The following is a 23,882-nucleotide window of genomic DNA, read 5'->3' on the forward strand; positions in this document are numbered from 1 at the left end:
AATAAGAGGATTAGTGCTAACTTCTTTTTAACCTTGTAACCATGGGTTGTAAATTCTTGTTTGTTTTATGCTGCTTTTTTAAAATTTTCAAAGCTTGTAACTATTCCATCTTTGTGTTTTATTTCCATACATTCACATTTATTTCAGGGTTTTTTTTTCCCAAGAAAACGAAGAATTCCTAAGCTTAAAAACTCAAGAAAATTAGATCACTTTTGGATTCGGCACTCCAAAATTTGTTAAAATCTGCCGTCTGACCTAATTTAAAACGTATCTTCCCCAATGTTATTATACAAATTGTGCACGCGCGCGCACGCACACACACACGCGCACGCACACACGTGCACGCACACAACACACACACACACCACACACACCACACACACACACACACACACACACACACACACACACACACACACACACACACACACCACACACACCACACAAACCACACACACACACACACACACCTTTTTGGTATGCCTCTTTGTTGATCAATGAAATACGAAACCCCATTGAAGAATTTCCCCAAGAGCCATTTTGGGCCCTGAGCTTCATTTTTGCTTTTTGCAATGAGCGCTTTCACACCAAATGTTGCAATTGTTCCTTTGTTTACATTTTGTATTGTACATTGCATTTATCATGTATTTTACATCAGAGTAGTTACCTGTGTTTTCAAAATGTCCTATTTTAGTATTTTGACATATGTTCAGAGCTGTGTAAATATAAACTTAGGCACTTTGTTTTTTTTTTGTAAATATGAAAAGCCCTGCCTTTTCATGAGTTGTTGATTCATGATTAGACTTGGTGGTTAACACTAAACAAAACCAATGATTCACTGTTGAGTGTGATCAAAATGTCCTTATGCAGTTCTTGAATTGAATTGAATACAACTTTATTGTCAAATGTGCTGTATGTGTGACATACAGCACAGATGAAATTTCTTCCCTCTCAACATAAAACAAGAGGAGCCGCTGCGGGTGTCCGTGCCGCCATCAAAAGAAAAGTTAACTATTTCTATGATCTTGATCCAAAGTATTCATAGAGGGAAGAAGGAAGAAGCGCACCTGGGAAAAACAAATCATGTGGCCTGTGGTTAATCATTCCTTGAAGCCAATGACAGTTATGTTTAAACTCCATTTAATTAAGAACTCAAGTGCTAATTGTCCACTATTGTCTTTATGTGTCTGGTAAATAAAGAATAAGTGCTCATGTTTTCGTAGTTTTGTTTTATTGATGAAACGTGGGGAAAAATAAAGGATGATGTGGTGATGTTTGTTTTCACACTTTTTTGGTGGGACTGCATAAAAAAAGACATGGAAAAAAATAACACTATACAAGCATCCAAACTAATGATGAGGCAAACTTGACTAAGGTCAGACTGTCATTCCTAAAAGAAGAAGAAAGTCGGTATTATCTATCCTTGAACACAGGGGAGAATACTTTGCAGAGAGCCAGTTCCGATCTGATTACCGGTATACAAATAATAGTAATGGGTTCTTATAGAATGTTTACATTTCTTCAGCGGATGTTTTTTGTAGCTGCAAGCTACACTCATCCAAATTATGAAAAATAAAATTTCTACAAGCAAGATACTTGTGTATTACGGGATTCAATATTAAAACAATGTCACGGTATGTAAGAAAAAATTAAAAATTACATTTTTCATCTCTGAGAAAATAGTCAATTTATTGACAAAATTTAAAAATGTACAATGAAAAGTAATTTTACTATAAAAAAAAAGCCATGCTAACGGACAAACTTTGTGTAGTATAAGGTCAGTGTCAATTTTTGAAGAATAAAGTTCTTAAAAAAAAAAGACTTGCAAGAGTAGAATAAATTTGCCGAGTATAAGAAAAAAAATTGGGGGAACTAAAATTGCTTTTTAATTTTTTGGTGAAAGAAAAATATAATTTTGCAAGAATTAAACAAAAAAGCAGATTCTGTAAAAAGTATTCTAATGTTAGATAAAATCTAATAAGTACATCATCCAAGAATTCTGATAATTTTATAAGAATAAAGTCAGATGAGAATATAATTGTAGAATATGATGGTGCAATGTGACTTTTAAAAGACAAAAGCTGGAATTAACAGTTTTACAAGAATAAAGGCGTAATGTATTTGAGTGAGGGGAAAAAGTCATGTTTTCTTTGATCAAAATGGTATGATTGTGCCCAGTGAACCAGGTAAGGTGATGGGATATGCGGCTGGAGTTGAGTGCGGGGCCGTGTTTGAGCCCGCTTTGGGGCGACGAGCCCAGTGAAGCACCTACCTGCCCCTGCACGGCATCCGGGTGTCGATCAAGGTGCGCCGGTGGTTTTCTGGATCTGCTCTTTGAGGATGAGGATGCTCTGCCTCTGCTCGGGGGGCAGCATGGCGATCTGTTCCGGGGTCAGCTGTAGAACTTGCATGATCAGGGCAGCCTGCAAATGGGGACACAAAAGCGGGGCATCAAGAGGATGTGGCGGCACAATGTGGTGCCCTGCCTCCAAAGCTTACATTAACGTTATACAAGTGCTTTTAAAACTTGGAAACGCTGTCTTTCAGGATAATACGTGATTTCAGGAAAAAGACAATGTACAACAAGCAAAAATGACAACGGTACCACCTGACTTTCATTTTGGGGCAGGAAGACGATCCCTAAGTGACACTCACCTTCTCTTGGTCTTGTGTGGAAACTTGGTTCTGGGCCGGACTGAAGCCACCGCCTCCTCCTCCCGGAGGAGGAACTCCTGAAATAACGGGACCCTGTGGAGAAAAACACGGCGGGCATTTGCAGTGCTGATCAGCAGAGTCATGATTATGCAGGCTGGACACACGCAGTTCACTTTGGAGGGTCAACCAAGCCAGTGTTCATTTCATTGATGAAAAACCTTCTTCTTTCATTTTGTCACAAATAATTTTTTTCAGATGAAAACAAAACAAAAACAAAAATAGAAGTCATTCCTTGATACAATAACTAAATTGGTTGACAATTTTGTCAACAAATAAAAGACGAACAAAAAAACTGCAGTGAGGAAATCCAATCAGAAGAAGAAAGCACACGCGGGGAGGAGAAAAGAACCATTCAGAAAACGGAACATACAGGACAAAGCGAGAGGATAACCAATCAGAGGTCGAGTGAAGCGGTGAATGCAAGCCGGTCACCCGCTTAAATCACGCTCCCGGGAAGAAAGGAGACGAGAAAGCATTAATGGTGAAAGTGCGAGATCATATCCGTAGCTGGGAGAACGCGACAAGAGGATTTGTGTGTGACTTCACGTTCCACGATTAAGAAAAAAAGGACTACGTGTAAAGAATGAGGAACTGTCATGCGTGGGAAAAACAGGACGAATTTTTAGAGACATCTACATTGAGTTATTTAACTAAAAAAAGATTTACTAACAATTTTTAAACAAAACATTAAAATGATGATGTGTTATTTAAGTATTAAAATTATTTCACATATTAAACACTTTTTTGCTAGTTTAAAAATAAGAAATAACTATAAATCATAACTGTAAAAGCATGTACTGTCTATTCATTAAAAATAACATTTGACATACACATTTAAATATGCCTTAATTTAAAAAAATGTTCACATTTGTTGAGTAAAAATGCTTTTTGGGATTTGTTGGTATCTCACTGAACAACTGCTTCAATTCTTTTTGAAAATGATTCATATAAAAAAAATACTGGTAAAATAATTTTAAACATACATTAACACATTTGCATTTTTTTCCCAATTGAAATCGTCGGTTCATTCATTACAGTGAGTTATACATGATGCAAATGACTGAATGAATTGTCTGGTATTTCAAAGAAACACTTGGAAAGCATCCTAATGGTTGCAAGCTGGCTAGTCGAGTTCACCATTCCTGTCACGGTGACTCATTAGACAAACAACACAGAAGAATACTCCAGCCTTGCACCTGATGACTCTCACAGATAAAACCCAGAGAAAATAAACAAAGGAAAGATGGCAAAACAGACATTTACCGGCCGTGCAACCAGGGGTGCGTTGGGGCCCATGTTGTGGGGGATGGGGCCTTGCATTCCTCCCGCCATGGGAACCCTTTGGCCTGCCACGGGACCGCGGGCGTCCATCGCTCTGGGATCGCGGCCTGCAGGAAGAAGATGTGGGAAACACAAACAAACATGAATCGCGAGTAATGTTAAGTGAAAAAAACAAGAATTTACTAGCATACTTTTGGAACAATACAGAAAATGAGTCTTCCTGGTGCTTTCTCGGCATGTTAAGGTGTCAACACTTGAGTCCTTCTTACACCACACTCGCTCAGTGTGAAAGGTCCATCCAGCAGAGCGAAAAGATGACAGCGCCCCGGTGGCTAACATGGCCATACTTGGAAATGCTGACGTAGCAGCTTACGAGGAAATAAACATGAAAACATTTGCCGCTGGTTTCGACGAGAAGTAGAGCACACCTTGACTCGATCAATCACTCTTTTATTGTTGCAAAAGATGGTGGGAAGAGGAAGAGGAGACAAGCAGCAAAAAAGGGAATGGATGATCCTTTTGCTTGGAGAGTTTATACAACATTTTTAATCCGAGGCACCTTGCCAAGCAACGCATACACTCTGCCCTCACCACATCTGTCTGATGGTGCCTTCTTCTCCACTCGAAGCAACCCCTGTGTAGTTGCACCGCGAACTAAAGACGTGTGGCACTACCTGTTGTTTTTGACTGGTCTGAAGCTATCATTATAGTGTAAAATCTATCAAAATAACAATTGGTACAATTAGAATTAACTATTTAATGTGTCTTATAGATGATTTTTTTTTAAATAGACCTGTTCATTGATCTTGCGCCTATCAAAGTAATTTTACTCTCAAAATTTTTAAAAAGCATCCGTAAAAACACACCACTTTGCACATTGTCATGTTACAGCCTGACTCTAAATTGGACTGAATTCATGATTCATTCTTCAAATATCCCCCCCCCCCCATAATAACTGAAAAGGTTTTGAAATGTTTACACATTTATCACAAATTTTTAAAAAATGAGGAAGACAACTTTTTTCAATTATCAATAAATTTGGGGCAAATAAACCAAAAGGTGTTTTTCATTATGGAGTGTTGCTTGCAGAATTCTGCCGAAGTAAATTACTTTTAATACGTTTTGCAGTAGGGCAGTAACATGGTGAAAGAGTCAAGTGATGTGAATATTTTCTTGACTCGAGTGCAACACGGACGCTTCAGCTGACCTCTGGTTTCCATCGGGGGTCCGCGCTGCTCCAGCATAGGAGGCCCCCTGGGGTCACCCATCATGTTTCGTGGTTCGCCCATCGGCGGCCCTCTCAGATCCATGGGGGGGCCTCGCATATCCGGTGGTGGGACGCCTCCCATCGGGCCCATGTGCACCGGCGGCTGGGCGTGGGGTGGAGGTGCTCCCATGTAGCCTCGGCTAAACAGAAGTTTTGATTGGTTAAGTGCTTGGCTGGACTAGACAGAGGCAGACAATCGCAAACAACTAGCAGAAGGCAACTGACCCTAGTGGTGAAATCACTGCAACAACAACAACAACAAAAGATTAAAAAGGCCACCCCTGGCATTCTTATCAGGGAATGACATAGGGCGGCCAACTCGGGAAAACTAGTTATGAAAGCACGCACACTTTATAAATTGTTCCGTGGTCGCTCGGTGCGCCGCTTAATGCGTCGTATACTCACTTGGGGTCAATGGTGTCTCCCGTGACCGACAGCAGGCTGCCCCCTCGGGGATCGTTGGGCCCGTCGCCAAGCAGGCCTCTCGGGGGTATGCCGCCCCCTCCTAAGGGAGAACAAACAAGATGAAAACAGGCATAAAAAACACAATGACACAACACGAGACAAGAAACTGGCCGGCCAAAACATGTCACTACCTCGTTCAAAATTGTGAGGATTGTGTAGCATTGATTGTTGATTAATCGAGTCTAGAAGTAAATGAGGCAAAATATAGAGTCCAATGGTGCTCTTGTAGTTTTCCAAAAAAAAAAACACATTTTTATCTCTTCTCTTTTTATTAGAGTACATCGGTGCCTTGAGATTTAATGAGCACGCTCGTGACTCAAAACAGTCGTATCTCAAGTCACCTTTCTTGGACTGGAAATGCATTTTTGTCTGTGTTTTTTGATAAGATATACTGTATCTATAATAGTCAAAAACATAGGATACGTGTATCACTAAATAGAATGAAAAGAAGTAAACCCTTTGTGCATCATGATTTAATGCTGCAATCCAACTCCTTGTGCTGCTCCTTCTGGTGTGCCTGCCTTGGCCATTGGGGGCAATGTAATACAGTCAAAGCAGATGCAAAAAAAGACGAATAGAACTTGTACTATGATTGTATGTGAACCTGTTAGATGCGGTAATATTAGTCATTTTTCAAACAGGATAAACAATATATGCCTGTCGGTATTGTCATATTTTCTGTTTTTAGTTCCTTCTAAAAAGCTTTAATCGTTAGCATGAGATCGGTGTTTTGCATTGTATGTAAGCATTAAACTAAGCGAACTGTCCCAGCTCAATGAGAGGTGTTCATTTTAAATACACGTGCATTTCTCTTTGCGTACCTTTCCTTCGACAGTAAACGTCAACCGGGAGTGACATTAAACTGCTTGAAACCACCTTTTTGATGAATTGTTCAATATTTGCCGACCTGCTGCTTATTGTGAATGAGAAATTGCCCAAGTAACGGCTCATACCTCGAAAAAAAACCTCCTGAATCGGGTCACTTTTATCCCAAAGGACCATTCTGTTAAAATACACACTTTCCAGAGCTTTATGTTTTTGTTTTTTTGAATTCCGCTTCAATTTTCTCCATAGTTGAAACTAGCACTAAAAATTGAACCCACGTTTATCACATGGCAGCTACGTAGGGATGGGCGATGAGTTGATTTTCATCGATTAATTCAATTTTTGACTGTTTTTTCTTTGTGAATTTTTTGTGACTTGTGTAGTTCAAAGCATTTTTCCACTGACGTGCACTGCTTGCATGAACCACGTGGCTATGAACAGAGTGAACTGGGTTTACAAAAAGCTATAGGTGTTGCCTAATTAGTGACTTTGGAATTAATCCACTTTCAACCCCTGTAGTGACTCATGATTGAGAAAGAGAAAACATAAGCAGGATCATTTTCATATTATATTCTGGATGACAAGAACGGAGCCTGGTGGAAGACAATCATGGAGTCAATTGCGCTGAACATTGCCAAAGACAATGTGTTGCAAAAGCAGTGACGTTTGAAAGGTTTGACTTGAGGTATGTGCTTGCAAGCCGCAAATATGATTCCCAAAGTTGCCTTGCCTCACCTGTTTAACTCAAGATGAGAAAAGAGTATGTGAAAGCAGAAAGGGGAGCAGACACAATGAATCAGCTGAGCCACGCAGTTTAAATGCTCATTTTATGGTATAGCTGTTGAACATTTCAAAGGTTTGTTAATTTAATTATGGTTACTAAATAACATTGTGCGCCCCTGCGCATGTATTTCTCTTTGACGAGCTGTCCGGTAACATCGTGTTTGTCATAACACAGCATGTTGGAAGACGGAACGTCATAACCAAGCTCCAAAACAATTAACCATTTCTCTGTTTCTATTTCATTTGCGCTTTTTAAAACATTTGTGGAGAGACTTACAGGTTTTGTAAGTGACCATGCCACCGCTCTTACGTAAAATATTTCCACACGCTTGTTGAATAGTACAACACAAGTGTCGAAAAGCAACCTGTGTGTCGTAATGTTGGTGCGTGCTGTGATATGAATGTGGTTATCACACAGGTGTCGCCCACACATTATTGGCTATTTTGCTGCGCCATAGAACGTTACAACGTTGCCAACGGCCCCAGACGGGCGAGTTGAAAGTCTATGTGCTCCCCGGAGTCTAAACAGTATTTGGAAGAGTATTATATTTGTGGAATAGTCACGAAGCAGATTAATCCACCCGCTTTGAGCTATTTTACATCGCTCTCTGCAGTCAACTGAAATTGACATTAGCGCCTTCTAGCCGACATTTCAAGCGTCACAAGACCAAATCCAGAACGCTCGTGAACACATTTTTGACACAAGTCTCCTTTAAACATCGATGTGTAGTCGGTAAGTCAAGCAGTCAACTTTTACAAACAAGTAGAACCACTAGTACAAACCCTACTGCTTATGCGGCAGGTAATCAACGCCACAAACATAAAACAACATTATTAAAAGAGTTCCAGGAAGAACTTGTCAGATTGTCCTTATGCAAGCGAGCAAAAATAATGGACTCTGCAACTCTGGAAACAGGTCACGAGGTGATAAAATGTGTGGCGGAAGTGTGATAAGGGCCCGACGCAGTTGGTCAGGTCTAGGTTGAGCAACATTTTACGGGAAATTCCTATAAGGAGATCACATGACCAGGAGAAGAATGAAGCATCAGGTTTTTTACCAGCAATGGTTTTCCCTATTGTAAAAAGAACAATGCACGCATTCATGAGGCAGATTTTGACGCATGGAATTTAGTGGCCATTTCGAATCATTGGCGGTCATAACGCGTGAACAAAACAAAGTATGGGGATTTTTTTCTATTTGCTGTCTATTAAGAGTGGCATCAGTCAGCATGACAGGTAGATTCAAAGCAGAGAGAGGGGGAGGAACAATTGGGCTTGGAAAAGCACAGCAAGCAGCCTGATGTCACAACATAACACAACACACACAAATGAAGAAACAGAGCAATTATGGTTGAAACACCGCTTGCTAAGACAAGGCTTGTATTATTGAGTGATGGAACATTGCTGCCAGAGGTATGCAAGCAAATGTGAAGCGATGGGTGTGTCAGTGTTAGGTTGCTTTTTAAGATTAATTACAACTTTCCTGACATGGATGTTATAAACAGCGGCAGGCTGTCAAGAAGAGACAGCAGGCGCCGCCATGTTGTCACTCAGTGAGATAGCTTTGAACAACAAAAGCACACCTGTTTGTTACAAGGTTTAGGGACACATTTGCAGCCTTTATAAAAACCCCAAATCATGCCAAATACGTTCAATACTTATTAAACAAATCCAGCAATGGAAGGAAGAATCCATTTTATTTTGGCACAAATTTGAGTCAAGGTGAAGATATGGAAATAATGTTAATTTCACAATGAACAATGTATTTCTTGTATTGATGGAATTCATAAATATGTAGGAGGCTATTAATCCAATTAAGATTTTTCTGCCTTGGAAGAGGTCTGTTCTGCATTTGTTGGTTGGCCTGTCACAATAACATCTGTTTGTATATTTTTTTTTTATTCTCTACAAAGGAAGACTTATTGCATCTTACTGGCGAATTCTGACCACCTAAATGTATAAGTCAGTTTTACACCGCCTCCAGGCGGGCAAGACGTGTACCAGAAGCAGCAGCACGATGTCCATTGAATTTAAGCAAAAATGAGAAAACACATTCTATGGGATTGCACTATTACTCAAAGTACAATATTAGAGTGTGCTATTTTTATTACTAAAAAAACAACATGGGGGGGGGCTGGGGGGATTAGGGGCGTTCATCTCAATAGGAAAAAAAATTGTTTTGAGAGATTGATTTGGGATATAAGTGTTTTGAGTTAACGGTGTGGTCAGAGAACAAATTAAACGTTTCTCAAGTCAAGGCACCACTATTAAAAAAGGACTGATGAAGAAGTTAAGTGCACCATCTTCAATGGCACAAACTATTTGAACAGTCGCACCATAATTGATCAGGTCCCTCCACAAAATGTTTTTTTCTTTACTCTATACTTTGCAGCGTAATGGAAAATATATCCTTTGCGGAATGACATAAATGTCTTGACTGGTTTAGTCGTGACTAACTGAACCATTGAGTGTGTTCTGAGTCAGAGACATGCTTTCTGTTTGAATAATGGGGCTGGATTGAAGAGAAGCCCAGAGAAGTATTCTTTGAACAACCACTATGTAAGCTGAGTCGGAAATCATCTAAACTTATCCAAGTCTCACTGATATGTTTGAGCAATATTGTAGCTTTACTCTCATCTTGCACCAAAATGGGTCATTTGAGGGACATGGTAGGTGGACAAATGTGGGAAGTCTTGAGAAAAGGCAAAAGGTCCCCGAAAACAAATGACAACCTCGATATCCTGCACTTGATCTCTCCCCAGCTCTTTGGCATCACCGTGAGGTTCCTCACCCACGACATGAGAGAAATGCCATCATTGTGCCAAGTGCCTTGCCCAGATTCTCAACTCTAATTGTGTTACAGCTCCTGATACTTTCTCAACAAGTCCCACAGTGCACTTGTGTGCCTGTAGTTCAGTGGTGGCTCATATTCTTTTAAGGGGGAGTCAAGTCCAAATTTTTCTTCACAAGAATATGTTCTATGCACCTAAACTAGATTAATATTGCATTTGTGGAATATGAACAAAGCAGCACAATCCACCCATTTTTATCCCTCTCAGGGGGCAACCAAAATGCAAAAATAAACAGTTATATGTCAATCATTGATTTTCCAAAGTAAAAGCAATTGTTTTATTTTGATTCAACAAAAATATAATCATTCATGGAGGACAACAGGAACCAGATTATATTTACTGTTGAGAAGGGACAATTTTGGCCATTGGTAAAATTTCATATTTAAAAAGACATCTAAATGATTCGATTACCAGAAATAGATTAATTTAAGAATCACTAAACTGACAATCAATTGTCATTGCACAGCTACATTTAACATTTACATTTGTTTTGTTAAATAAGTGGTTTATCTAAGTGTAAATAAAAGACATTAAAAAACACTTCTACAGCTAGTCCATATATTACTTTTTATAAAATACTTTTAATTACTAATAAATAAATAATTTTAACACCAAAATAAACTATTTTACATACACATTACCATTTTTTTCAACATCATCTACAAGTGACATAGCCCATCTGTCTATTTTACAAATTAAGTGTGATCCTTGAGCACAAAATTTGCCCGCCCTTGCTTTGACTGATGTTTGCGGGAATGCAACCTCACGCCACAAAAAAGTTTTCGCTGTTGAGCATTCTCCACTCCAAACCTGACTGTAGTACTGACTGAGGGAGGGGGTGGTGATACCTTGAGGCCGTTCGAGAGCAGCTTGGGCAGATCCTGTGGGAGAATGCTGGAGGTTTCCTGAGCCAGCATTAAAGGTGGAAAAGAACAGGAGACAAGACTCAAGAGAGCAAAGCGGCACTTTAAAAAAAAGCATGGGGGAGGCGTGCAGGAGATGAGATGAACTCCACGGGGGCATTGAGCATATTGTGGTGGTGTGACAAGAACAGTGGCACTATTATTAATGGGGGTGGTGCCTCCTAGGGATCTCAATGAGGAATGACATGTGCAAAGCATTCACCAGATGAGCTTCAGCAAGACTCCCAAACTTTCAAAATCTAGTTTGAAAAGAGAAAATATACAAATACCAAATCCCACCCCACCTGCAAGAAAAATCGATTCTTCTATAGTTTAATCCAGAAATTACCCTCCCTCACCATTTAAACAAACATGATTGAATAAAAGTACTGGAACTCATTTAAAAGGTAGTAGTACATTTATCAATAATTGTGAAGTAAATATTAAGGGAAGCAAGAATTCTATAGCTAGAGCAGACTGATTTAAAAAAAAAAAAAAAAGTGGGGGGAATGTGTTCAGGTTTTAACAAGGAGGTGCGCTTGGCGTACTGCAGTGCACTGCATTTCCCCAGCCATTTGGCACAGCAGAGCAAAGAAGGTTTGGAGCTGATGGGTGGCCATCGGGTATATATTTTAATTTTCCAAAGAGCCAGTGTATTTCTGAGCCAGTCCTGGTCATCACAGCCACACTTACATTTGTGTTGAGAAGAGAGTTTTGTTTGTTTTTCTTTCTACTTTGGGATCCTTTTTGAATAGAAAGATTGTACTAGTGTAATAATTTAACATGAGAAATATATAGAGAACAAGGGGGAAGGACTTGCTAAGTTTTTGAATTTCTTCCTACTCCCTTTAAACATATGAACTACGTTGAAATATGACATCTATTGATGATTTTTCTTCCTTTTAGGTGGTATTGAGGTAAAAGGATGGACAACCACTGATATGGGATATTCTACTGAATAGTTATTCCACGTTTTCTCTACATTACTAGGGATGGACGAAGATCGGGACGTTTGCCAGCCTTATTTGAAGGTATCAAATACTCACGAAGGCTAGCAATACCAGTCATCAATACTTATCCCGCCTTCTTGTGGCCGTTCTACTCCCCCAAAGTAAACGGCATGCAAGGCTCATAGAACGTTTTTCAAAGTGAACTGCATCCACGTGATCAATCCTCTCACATGCCTGTTAAGATGCAACTTTCAGTATATTGAAGTATGTTTGATGTGTCCTGTGACTGATTTTAGTCCGCCTTTCACCCGAAGTCAGCAGCACACGGCATGCCTGAATAGGAAAGGCGGTGTTGAAAATGGATGGATGGATGGATAATTCCGTTTATATGGTCAATATGCTTGTGTTCAGACCAAACACGAAATAACGTGTGGCTCCAAGTATCGAGCATGTTTTTGTTTGCGAGGGAAGTACACAGAGAATAGTAGGATCTCCTCCTCCTCCTCCTCTAACAGAAAAAAAAGTTTGAACATTGCTAGTCAATCTGGTAATCGGTGTTTGGGTATTTTTTTTCTGTTATTACTTTGGCCACTAAATTCTGATTGGCATTTCAACAGCTGTAAGCAATTCAGTTCACTCACTTAGATACATCCACTTTCCCACTCCCCATTCTTCAAGCTGTTCCTTTTTAGCTTGGCCTCAGCTGGTACTGGAAGTTGGCTGTGTTTTATACCTCTCGGTCCCACAGACCGCCATGATTATATTGTCCGATTTTGTCCCAGAATGCTCATTTCACCATGCTGTGAGTGTCTGCACTTGTGCTGCTGCTGTGTGTGACAAACTATGTACATTCGACACCGATTGGTTGTCGGTGACCCAATGCCATAAAAAGTTCACATTTGCAAACCCCAGCGAAAAGGGTGAAGAAACAAAATCTTTTAAAACGTTAAAAAAATAAAAATTACAGTTACAGGGACCCTCTCCGTATGAATTTGAAGTGTCAAGTCAATTCAGATGATATGACATTAAACAAGCGACAGCTGGAAAGCAAGTGGCCCAACTTAATTGAAGAAGCAAGGCACATTTGTTTGTTGTGAAACAATAATTGATTCTTTGGATCACTACCTGGAGGGCCGGCGGGTCCTGGGGCCGGCACTGGTCCAGGTCCAGGCACAACACCAATGTTGGGAGGCTGCATCATGGGAGGTGCTCCATTGACGTGCATCCCAGCCTGATCACAAAACAAGAAGGGAAAAAAAAAAAGATTAATGATCAAATATGGTAGTTTTAAGAAGGGGTCACAATGTGGGGTTGGTGAGTCAGAACCTACAATAACAGCAGTTTCCATAAATTCCCTCAAAAGATGAAAAGGTAGAGTATTTATCCAGCTAGCTATAAAATACGAAATCGGCACATGGCGCCGATCAAAAGAGTAGCTTACAATAAATGAACTTACAGTAAGATTACAGTGGATAGAGGATAGCGACTGAGCTGGCCCATGAGTTGCAGAAATCTGCAAATAATTGACGCTCATTATAATTGCACTGAAAAGGGAAAAAATATATATTTTTAACCCCCAAATTATTGCAGTAGTGGGGATATACTGTCAATAAGCGCCACTGCCTTGCTGTGAAAATAAACTGTGATAATACGGTTATAATTGCACTGCTACCTGCACAGTGCTTTGTGACTTCTTGTCCAATAATTCATACTGAAGTACTAGTGACTGACGAGCCACCATGTAGCAAGACACATGCCTGAGGGTGGGTTATGACATCATAATCATCATCATCATCATCATCGTCATCATGAGTAGACATTGTTGCATTGTTTGTACAATATTTGCTATAGATTGATCTTGCTCTCTCTTAGTACCTTATACATGTTTAAATGTGTTTGTATCATTTTAAACGTACCGTAAATGCAATAATAACATGCGTAGGATGTACTGTATTTCTATATCGCGGCTTTCACTTATCACGGGGCTGTTCTGTAACGTAAATCCCGTGATGGAGGGGGATTTACTGTATGACAAAAATACTAATCACTCAAGTAATAATATAATTAGCGCTTTCTAGTTGTAAATTGTAGTTACTACCACTCCTTGCCAGTATAATGATGTATTAATTATTTCAGCATCGCATTCAATTATATAGTCCTGAGCATGCGGGTAATAATGAAATGAGGAAATTCATCTGGCTCAATTGTAACCATTTCAGGTATTCAATAGTGATTAGACATGCCAGAATGAAGAGAAAATAAGCATTCGGGCACAGAGATATTGAACATATGAACAAAACAGAACAGTTAACATCAGTGTTCTGCCTACCACAGGCTGTTGCTGTGGGGCTGCCATGTTGGCCAAGGCGGGCGGTGGATTAACTGGTGGAGCTCCTCCCCCTTGTCCGCTTGAGATGAGTGGCTGAGTTGTGTTTTGGCGGTGAAGCATTTTCTGTCAAAGTGGGACATTTGTTAATAACTACACAGATCAGTAGCATGGGTAGACTTGCGGCGGGTCGGTCACTGACCAGGGCAATCTCCGGATCCACAATGCGCATGACCACCTGGGCCTGCAGCAAGGCATAGGCCAACTGAGGGTTCTGGAGCAGCATGTTCCTTGCCTCTTGCGGACTGTTTTGGACACACAGCTACACAGGAAGGAAACACATTCTTAAAAGAGTTATAACATCATTTCGACTACATGTTATAGAGCTGTTTTTCCAACCTTCAATGAGCTAAAGCACATTTTTACATACGGTAATTCACAGCACACCATGAAACAAATGTTACAAAAAATACCCGATATAATGATGATGTCATCTTAATTCACCCATAAATTTATGTAGTCAATGTGAAATATGTGCCGGTTTAGTTGAACACAAAGGCTACAGTGGTACCTTGATGTTTATTTTGTTTGTTTTTAAATACCGAGTCCTGTCAATCACACTCACGGATGAGAGAAGATACAGCCCACCTTCATCTGTTTCATGAGTTCAAACATCTGTTCAGGTGGCAGACTGGCCACAGCCCGGCTGATGGACTCAGGTGCCTCCTCTGGTGACACACTGTCCCCAAATGGTGACTCTATGATGGGGGCTCCTGTTCCCAAACCTGTTCCCATACATATCGACACAATCACTTCACAGTCACCTCACAGAACAGAGCCGTTGTACCACCTATCATAGGTGACATTTTTAAAGTGCATACTTTTAAGCTCTTCCTTGTTTTTCTCACTGGCGGCGTTGTCAACACGTAGGGCGCGACCATTAAACTCTCTGCCATTGAGGTTGCGCATAGCACTGAGCGCAGTCTCCTGGTCTTGATACTCACAGAAGCCATAACCCTTTGGTTTGCCCGTCTCCCTGTCATACACTAACCTGAAAGCAAAAACAGTCATGACAATCAGCATTAACAGGTTTATATTAAAGGGGAAATATGGTAGAAAATAGTCTTGTATACAAATACAGTGGTGCCTTGTAATACAAATTTAATTCGCTCCATGAACACGCTCATAACTCAATGTACTCGTATCTCAAATCCTCTTTTCCCACTGAACCCCCCCGGTTCCATGTGGAATTATAAATAATGTACTACGATACTACTGGTGTAAAACACAAAAAGTATATGGCCCGTTGGGTCTCCAACCAATCAAGCAAGCGCCATCTTAAAACGATGAAACAGATGTATTGTGTGTGTCGCAGGCTGATCATTTGGATCACTCGTCCCATCTAATAGGCAGATGCTTGTGTTGGAATATTTGTATAGTCACTTATAATACACTAAACTTTTATGGTTCAAACAGATAGAGTCACAACGGGAACATGACATTAAATATTGCCACCTCTGGCTTTCTGCAAGACAGGAGGTCATTCCTCAAAGCAGTCAAACGTCAATAAGGTCCATCTCGTCATTTACTGTGTATGACATGATCAAATCACTAGGCGACATGATCAAATCACTAGGCGCCCGACATCTGGCGCCCTAATACTTTTGTAAAGTCCTGGATATAAATAGAAAAATCATTAGTGTGTAAAAATGTTAAATGTTTTTCGTTTGGAATTTTTCTCAAGTGCTAAGAATGTTCAATATGTATTTTTTTTTGAAGTTATCAAAAGCATTCTAAGTTGTAGTCTTGTAGTATTTTGGTGAACTAATACAAGTCAAATGAATTTGAAGTTGTTTAGCTTTCAACTATGTTTCCTTTTTTTGTTTTGGTTGGTTTGGTTTTTGTTGACGAAACCTGGGGGTTGTTTCAAATAGTGAAAATTTGTAATATCGCACTTAAATCACTATTGTGCTTTATCGAAAAAATGATTTAATAAACAAAGGCGAAAGAAGGCAATGGATTAACGATACTCACCTGAAGCTAACGACAAGTCCGACTTCAGAGAAGATGTCTTTTAACTGTTCTTCCGTGGCTTCATAAGGAATATTTCCCACTGAAACATGTACCGGTACAAATGATGATGAGAGCCCACGCGTCCGTTTTTTTCCTTGTGAAAAAAGTTTTGTTTTCTTCTTTGCTAATACAAGCGAGAACGAGCCTACTGCTTGTATTAGCTATTTAGCTAAGATAGACCTTCACGAACGCAATAGTATATATAACATAGCTTTTACAAACCGCAAAAATAATGAGACTCACCAAACACTGAGCGTAATGAACGGTCGACGGCCGGGTCTCGATTCGCAGCCGCGGCGGCAGCGGCGGCAGCAGCAGCGGCAAGATTCGCCATTTTGCGGGGGGACAAAAATGAATGAAACACCTAGAAGTAGCAAGGGACAATTTCCGGTTTCCGGTCTCGGAAATTTGGAGAAAATGGTTTAGTGACAATGGAAATAGACTCAAACCTCACTTGAGTTTCACACTCAAATGAAGCAAATATCCCAACATAACATAAAAATTAGGCCGAGGCCGACACCATATTTCGCTCAAGACAGTCCTTCTTACTTTTAGAAAAGATTCATATATTTTTTCTTTTTGTCTGTGAATTGGATATTGAACTGAACAAAGGCCCTGTTGACCATCTCAGCAGGGGTTGAACCCAGGACACCCAGCATGTAAGACATTGCCCCAACTAAAACCACAGTGCCCTGCCCGTAATATTTTACCACTGATAATTGCTTCATTGGATGATAGCATGCTTTTGGCTGTGTTTCAATCATTGCCTTCTCCCTAAACCTGCAGGGTCACACATTGATCGACGCTACGTTGCTAAGTGCGGTGTGAAAGAACTTTCATACAAATTAAAATGAACTTTTAATTTGTGTCACGGATGTGCTTTGTTACGGATGTGCCATTGCTTAACGCTAACCCCTAACCTGTGTCAGCAATCAATCGTAGGGCACACATAGAGCAACAACCATTCATTCACACTCACAAACACGCCTAAGGACGATTTAGAGCGTTCCAAAAAGATTAATTGGTGTTGTCACTCAGGGTAACCCTAACTTGCAAATGAGTCCTTGAATGGCCTCTTAAGAAGTTAGGACGGAAAAGTCTGTAGTCACAGATCTCCCTCCAATCTCAAGAGAAGAGATACACATAATTGCCATTACAACAATACACGTATCACCATTTTTCTACATGAACTAATGTTACTGCAGCAGCATGCACTGCTCCATGTAGAAATAAGTTGGCACGATGACAGCGAGCCAGAAGGAACGTGTCAAGACATAAAAAAGACCAAAGATCAGGGTCGTTTTACACAGAACAGCAAAATGCAATGTCTCTACTGCAGAAAAGAATGTAGGTACCATGATGGCCAATTTAAGGTAAAGTATCGGTGTTAGCTAATTTAATATGACCTACAACCACAAGTTCAAATATAATGGCCCAAGATTAAGGACAGGCGCAACTGCTTGTGCACTTTCAGTTGCTTTATCGAACAAAGAATAACAGAAGAAAGAAACACATATTATATTCATACATGAGCCAACTACACTTCCATTCGCAAATACAAACATAACTCACCAGGCAAGGCCCTGCCGCACACATTTAATATCAGATTTATTCCAACATATGGCTCCCCCATGAGGACAAATACCATACCTGCACCTCATGTGCACATTTTGTTTTGGTATCCATTGCTCCATCCATTTTCTAATCCACTTATCCTCACGAGGATCGCAAGCGTGCTGGAGCCTATCCCAGCTGTCTTCGGGCAGTAGGCGAAGTACACCCTGAATTGTTTGCCCGTCAATCGCAGGGTGCACATAGACCAACAACCATTCGCGCTCACACTCACAACTAGGGACAATTTAGTGTGTTCCATTAACCTGGCATGCATATTTTTGGAATGTGGGAGCAAATCAGAGTACCTGTACCCAGAGAAAATATTTCATTGAGTGTTCTTTTAATTTCTTCATGAAGCTGGACATTGCATATCAATGACAAAACCAGATCCGAACAAAGTTCAATGTGGTGTCGTAATGTGTCCGAAGTTGTCTTCTTATAGAATTTGCGGGTTGGCTGACATGACTGAAAGTAAAAGACTGCCTATTTTGGTGCTTATGGCCAGGTTAAGCAATCAGGTGGCTATATTGATAATCTGATATTTTTTATTTCAAGTTTCTTTTGAAGGAAGACATTAATTCTCAGTATGCCAGAACAAAATTAAGGAAACAGGAATGCAATCTTTTTTCAATTTTCAAGGTGTGACAGGACTAGTACGTTGTTTGCTTCTTTTGTGTCATATATGTACGTGGAACCCCCCCCCCACACACACACACACACACATGCACACACACACATGCACACACACATTAGTCGATTAATCAGTAGGCTACTTGTTTCCAAAAATAGTTGCAGCACTACACTTATCAATAATTTCAAATAAGAATCCGGTCCATTGTGTGGAATTGATTGGTGATCAGTTGTGTTGTGAAGCAGCTGAGTCAAAATGGGGCTGGCTTGTAATCAGCAGAGGTGGAAATTTAGCCCAGCCCTCCTCGGGGTCATGCCATTATTATTGTTGTTCATGTTGGGTTTGAGAGAAAAGAAATACTTTATGTGGTCTCCACATACCTGTCAACTTTTCGGAGCACCAACCTGTATAAACTACAAAAAAAATCCTTATAAAGAGCAAAAAATCCTTATAAAATACCAAAGCATTTTTATGTCAAAATAACGGCAGAAAAAAACCCACAAAATATGAATGATATATTTGTTTCCTTGTAGAACTTGCTTGTACACTACCGAAGTATGCAATGAATACTCTGCTGTTTTCAACTAGGAACCACGTGATTTACTGGAAAGTTACCGGAAATGAAAGCATTCGAGTAGACTAGCACCATTCTGGGCAAAAGCAAACGGAACTACCTGTTAGGGGGGAAAAAAAAAAAAAAAAACGGAAATTTTCAGAATCCGTATGATTTGTGCGATATGGCCATATACATAAGATCCACCACAAAATCCGTATGAACTATGGCTAAACCGTATGAGTTGACAGGTATGTCTCCAAATAAAGGGACCAGTCACCATTTTGACCAAAGCCCACGAGCATAATCAAGGGCGTTCAGTGATAGAAGCTGCATGGGAAAATAAAAACATCAACTGCAACTGTTTATCATGTGGCATGCAACAGTGCACCTCGAGAGATATACACAGGCCTTGTACATTAATGCAGGCTCAGACACAGCACCCAGGTGTTATTAAACAAGACAGATTCGTACAGTATATGAGCTGGATCAAAATTCAAGGCAAGCTCGAGCTATTGCTCGGGCACATAATTTGATTGACAATATGATCCAGTAATGTCATAGTTCCATGTTGTACAATAGTGTTTTCCATGGACATTTTGCCACTTATTTATGTGGTGGCTATTACAGAGGTGACAGTAATTGTGAAGAGAAAGCAAGAGTGGCGGAGGTATGGGGTAGTTAAGACAAACCTGAAAGTAACTTGGACTTTTGGGGATGAAAGCACTTCACTTTTACTCGATTAGGTGGCTCCATTAAAATTGTGCAGTTAAAACCGAGACCTGAGCCTTGGTTTAATGACAGAAATCGCGCAACTAAGCAGGAGTGCCGTAAAGCCGAACATATGTGAAAAAAGACAAGCTGCATGTCTCTTAACAAACCTGGAAAGACTGCTGGTGTAACTCTCAGATCACAAATAAAGAGATCAAAAGAGAACATTTGTCAAACCAAATTCAGGCTAACCGTCAAAGCCCACGTTTTTTTTTTTTTTTCAAACCTATTGATTCTGCCTATCAATGCCCATCTAATGAATCATATTACCCTCATATTACTCTTATACTATACGTTTCTTGTGAGCTATTCGATTGTACATAATTCAATAGAACCTGAAAAGTCAAGTCCCGCTTGAGGCTGTAGGATTTTCAATATCGTCAGAAAAAAAAAATCCACCTCAGAAGTCGAAAAAATAACCTTATACCTCTCAAGACCTCAGTCCAACAAGCATCAAAGGACTGACTGTGAATGTGTGTTTTCCTTCTTCTAGGTCTTTCACTTTATTGCAAGAGAAGCAGTACACTCAACAAGGGGTGTTAAAAGGAGAAGAAGGTCAGAAGAACCCGTATCAGACAACAAACGTACCATATGTAAAGTGAACTCTCATTCATCCCTGCCTTTCCTTTGCTCATTTCTCCTCCTCTTCTTCTGAAATTGTGCACCTAATGGTTTTGGGCTTTTCTTCTCCATATTTATAACAAAAGACGACATGTCTGATTATTCCCCAAGAATGACCCCCTACACCAGGAGGGCAACTCCACAAGGGGGCACACATTCCCCATGTAAACAACAATGTTCATATCTCAAGATGCCACAAGAAAACCGTTTCACATAGCAGTTTTCTGAAAATGCTGCACCGTGCAGCCATAGTGCACATACTTTTTCCAAAAAAACGCCACGGTTCCATAGTATCATATGGGTCTCACTTTTAAGCATATTTCGTTTACGCTTGACTGTGGTTAAGTTCTTTTTACACTTGTGTGGCAATTAAGAATGTTAAAAAATGAGATGCATGACCCAAAAAACAACCCAAAGAACACCACAATTTATGAAACGCACTTGTATAGCTAAACGGTCGTTGTCACTTTCAGGTGCCTTTAGTGTCCTCATCAGAATCACTCATTCGTCAGGAAAATGTAAGAGAATAATGAAACGCTACAGTCTTATTACAAGTGACCACTAAGCCGTCATTTTCACATACATCAGTACAGTGAGAAGTCTTTTGAAATGTGTTTCATCCATTTTATTCAATAATTCATCAGTGGATGGATGCAATTTTGGTATGTAGGTTTTCTCTGGGTATTCTAGCTGCCGCCCACATTCCCAAAACATGCCTGTTAAATTCACTGAAGACTCTAAATTGCAGGGAGGTCTGAATGCGAGTGTGAACAGTTGTCTATATATTCCCTATGAATTGGCTGGCAACCATCGCATTTCTTCTTCCAGTCCATTTCTTATAGCCACACTATACTCCAGCTCCCAAACCCAAATTACAGCCTCATATATGAAGGCTGTGGAGGACATTGAATAACATAATAGGAAGGAATTCAAGTATGCATACATCCATCATAGAGGTGTATTTATTCCTAAACCTTATGTTACAGCAAATTATTTTAGTAGTTCCTTTCCCAAAAAATAATAAATTGAGGTGTACAATTAACACACCATTTAATAATATTATTAAAGGGAGTCATATGGGGGGAGTAGTGCAAGTTTGAATTCCTCATGGTTGAAGTAGAAAGGGTTGAAAAATTACTACTAGGCATTTGCCCATAATGCAAAGCGGCTGCAGAAGAACAAAAGATCCAGCCTCAATGGTCCAAACAGACGTTCTACAATTCTCCTTGCAGTCTTGAGTAAAGTGCTGGGGAAAAAAAACCCTTTTGTAATTTTGTTTTGTTATTTATCTGCGGGCGGTCGTCCGCCTCACAGTCCAGAGGTACAGGGCTCCAGCTCAATCCTTCCTGTGTGGAGTTTGCATGTTCTCCCCGTGCCCGCGTGGGTTTTCTGTGGGTACTCTGGTTTGCTCCCACATTCCCAAAACATGCGTGTCAGGTTAATGGAACACTCCAAATTGTCCCTAAGTGTGATTGTGAGCGCGAATGGTTGCTCATCTATGTGTGCCCTGCGATTGGCAGCATGCTTCTGTGTTACCATTATCCACCATGGGAGTGTGTGAAACAGTGGCATCCTGTTAAGTGTGCATATATATATATATATATATATATATATATATATATATATATATTCCAAAGAAAACTGGTCACTATACACTATGCTAAAACATAGTGTATGCTCACTGTGCACTCTCACTCTCTACTAGTTAAGTCTCCACCCATGTGATGTACTGTAAATCTGAGCCTGCGCTCAACAAACAGCGGCCCCGATTTGCTCAGTGGGGTTAAGCCACTTTAACAGATTGCCAAGATGTCCTGACCTTCTGTGCCATGTGCTGGTATCTCAGAAACGCGGCTGGGAACAATACATACATCTGTAAAGTCATTTGTAAATGCTAGGCAAATGCATAAGTACCCCAATCCACAGTCAAAACCCCCCTTTTTTTGCAGCAGCGGCAGCATTTATATATCACAAGGCATTGGTCAGCGGTCAAGTAGGACAGCAACTGCTTTGCTCATGTGTTCAGATGTTACCATTCTTTCATAGAGTAAGAGAGGGGGTTTATATTTACGTATGCTAAACCATGATTACCAACTACTTTGCTCAGGTGTGTGTGTGTGTTGGGTTGTCACATTTCACTCAATTGCTCCTAAATGTACTAATTTATTGACTACAAATAAAATCTCTTTTCATCAGCAGCATATAATGACAGCAGAGTAAATAAATTCTCTTTAAATAGCAGAAAGTAGAAATAATCTCTGTATCCAACTGTTGCCATGTACAGTATAATATGTTTGATCAAACAGGCTTGGATGTCACATTGAGTAAATTTGGGAGTTTAAGAGTAAAAGACAAGCTTGTGCTTACTTCAGTCTGTATCCATTACTTTTTGTGACTTTTTTTTGGTGTTATAATGGGAGTGTGAAAGCAAAAACAAAAACACCACATTTAACACACTTGCTCCCTATTCACGAATGAGAACAATAATATAATGTAATAGTAACAAGTTCCATGACGCAGGGCAGGGAAATGGTTAATTGGGCCCAATTTGGACATTTCATTGGGTGGTGCACTCATTTTTGTTGCCAGGTGTTTAAACGTATATTCATGGCTGTGTCGAGTTAATTTGAGAAGGCAGCACATTGACACTGTTATCCAAGCTGTATACAGACTACTTTAGCATAAAAGTTCACAGAAATGTTGGAAAAGCCTACTCCAATAGCTCAACCTTATTTGAGGTTAATCAGAGACACTTTAATGGTGGCGGGTGTGTGATGACTCGCATTTCACATGACTTTGAATGTGATTGTTTTTTGTTTTTGTTTTTGTTTTTTTTTAACACCGCCACACCCCCAGTTAAAAGAGGGTGTGCACCCTTATACAATCACATTACTGTATTTAATTTGTTTGTTTTTACTTACCATCCAGCTAAACCACAGGTGTCAAACTCAAGGCCTGGGGGCCCAATATGGCATGCCGCGTCATTTTATGTGGCCTGCAAAAGCAAATCAAACATTTAAAATTCCATGATGTGTGCCTAATATTTGCCAAATTTCAAATTCTCACATGTAATAAATAATAGGGATATTGTAAGCATGTTCTTGTTACCAAAACACAGTCACTGAAACGATAGTTGAATAAACCATTATTCTTGACTTCTTTAAATGGTTTGACAGTCATAACGGCTCTCTAAGGGAAATTGTAACAACAATGTGGCCTGAGACAAAAATTTATTTGACACCCCTGTCCTAAA

General features: G+C 40.0%; 1 protein-coding gene and 1 long non-coding RNA gene across 2 annotated transcripts; one reads left to right on the forward strand and one right to left on the reverse strand.

The window, feature by feature from the left end:
* Positions 1-1,182: 1,182 nt before the first annotated feature.
* On the reverse strand, positions 1,183-16,811 carry cstf2 (cleavage stimulation factor, 3' pre-RNA, subunit 2). The gene is made up of 13 exons (XM_019884050.1): positions 16,683-16,811; positions 16,401-16,479; positions 15,248-15,417; positions 15,015-15,151; positions 14,569-14,688; positions 14,370-14,492; positions 13,166-13,271; positions 5,669-5,768; positions 5,204-5,403; positions 3,979-4,103; positions 2,656-2,748; positions 2,273-2,423; positions 1,183-1,390 (listed from the first exon to the last, which is right to left on the reverse strand). The coding sequence occupies exons 1-12, from the start codon at positions 16,771-16,773 to the stop codon at positions 2,301-2,303; spliced, it is 1,467 nt and encodes a 488-aa protein (XP_019739609.1). The 5' UTR covers positions 16,774-16,811; the 3' UTR covers positions 1,183-1,390; positions 2,273-2,300.
* Positions 16,812-16,825: 14 nt separating this feature from the next.
* LOC109524334 (uncharacterized) lies at positions 16,826-20,714 on the forward strand. The gene is made up of 2 exons (XR_002169941.1): positions 16,826-17,098; positions 20,502-20,714. It is a non-coding gene; the product is annotated as an uncharacterized LOC109524334 (long non-coding RNA).
* The last annotated feature ends 3,168 nt before the right edge of the window (positions 20,715-23,882 follow it).

Source organism: Hippocampus comes, unplaced genomic scaffold (genome assembly GCF_001891065.2).
Source record: "Hippocampus comes isolate QL1 unplaced genomic scaffold, H_comes_QL1_v1.1 scaffold156, whole genome shotgun sequence".
Taxonomy (NCBI): Eukaryota; Metazoa; Chordata; class Actinopteri; order Syngnathiformes; family Syngnathidae; genus Hippocampus; species Hippocampus comes.

What these genes read in the sequence shown, in the direction of transcription:
- cstf2 (XM_019884050.1), bottom strand. Translation starts at nt 16,773, where the DNA reads ATGGCGAATCTTGCCGCTGCTGCTGCCGCCGCTGCCGCCGCGGCTGCG. An exon ending in AGGACCCGCCGGCCCTCCAG is followed by an intron (nt 5,769 to 13,165) that starts GTAGTGATCCAA and finishes GTTCTCCCTTAG; the next exon opens with GAGGGGGCGGCATACCCCCG. An exon ending in GGAGACACCATTGACCCCAA is followed by an intron (nt 5,404 to 5,668) that starts GTGAGTATACGA and finishes ACTTCTGTTTAG; the next exon opens with CCGAGGCTACATGGGAGCAC.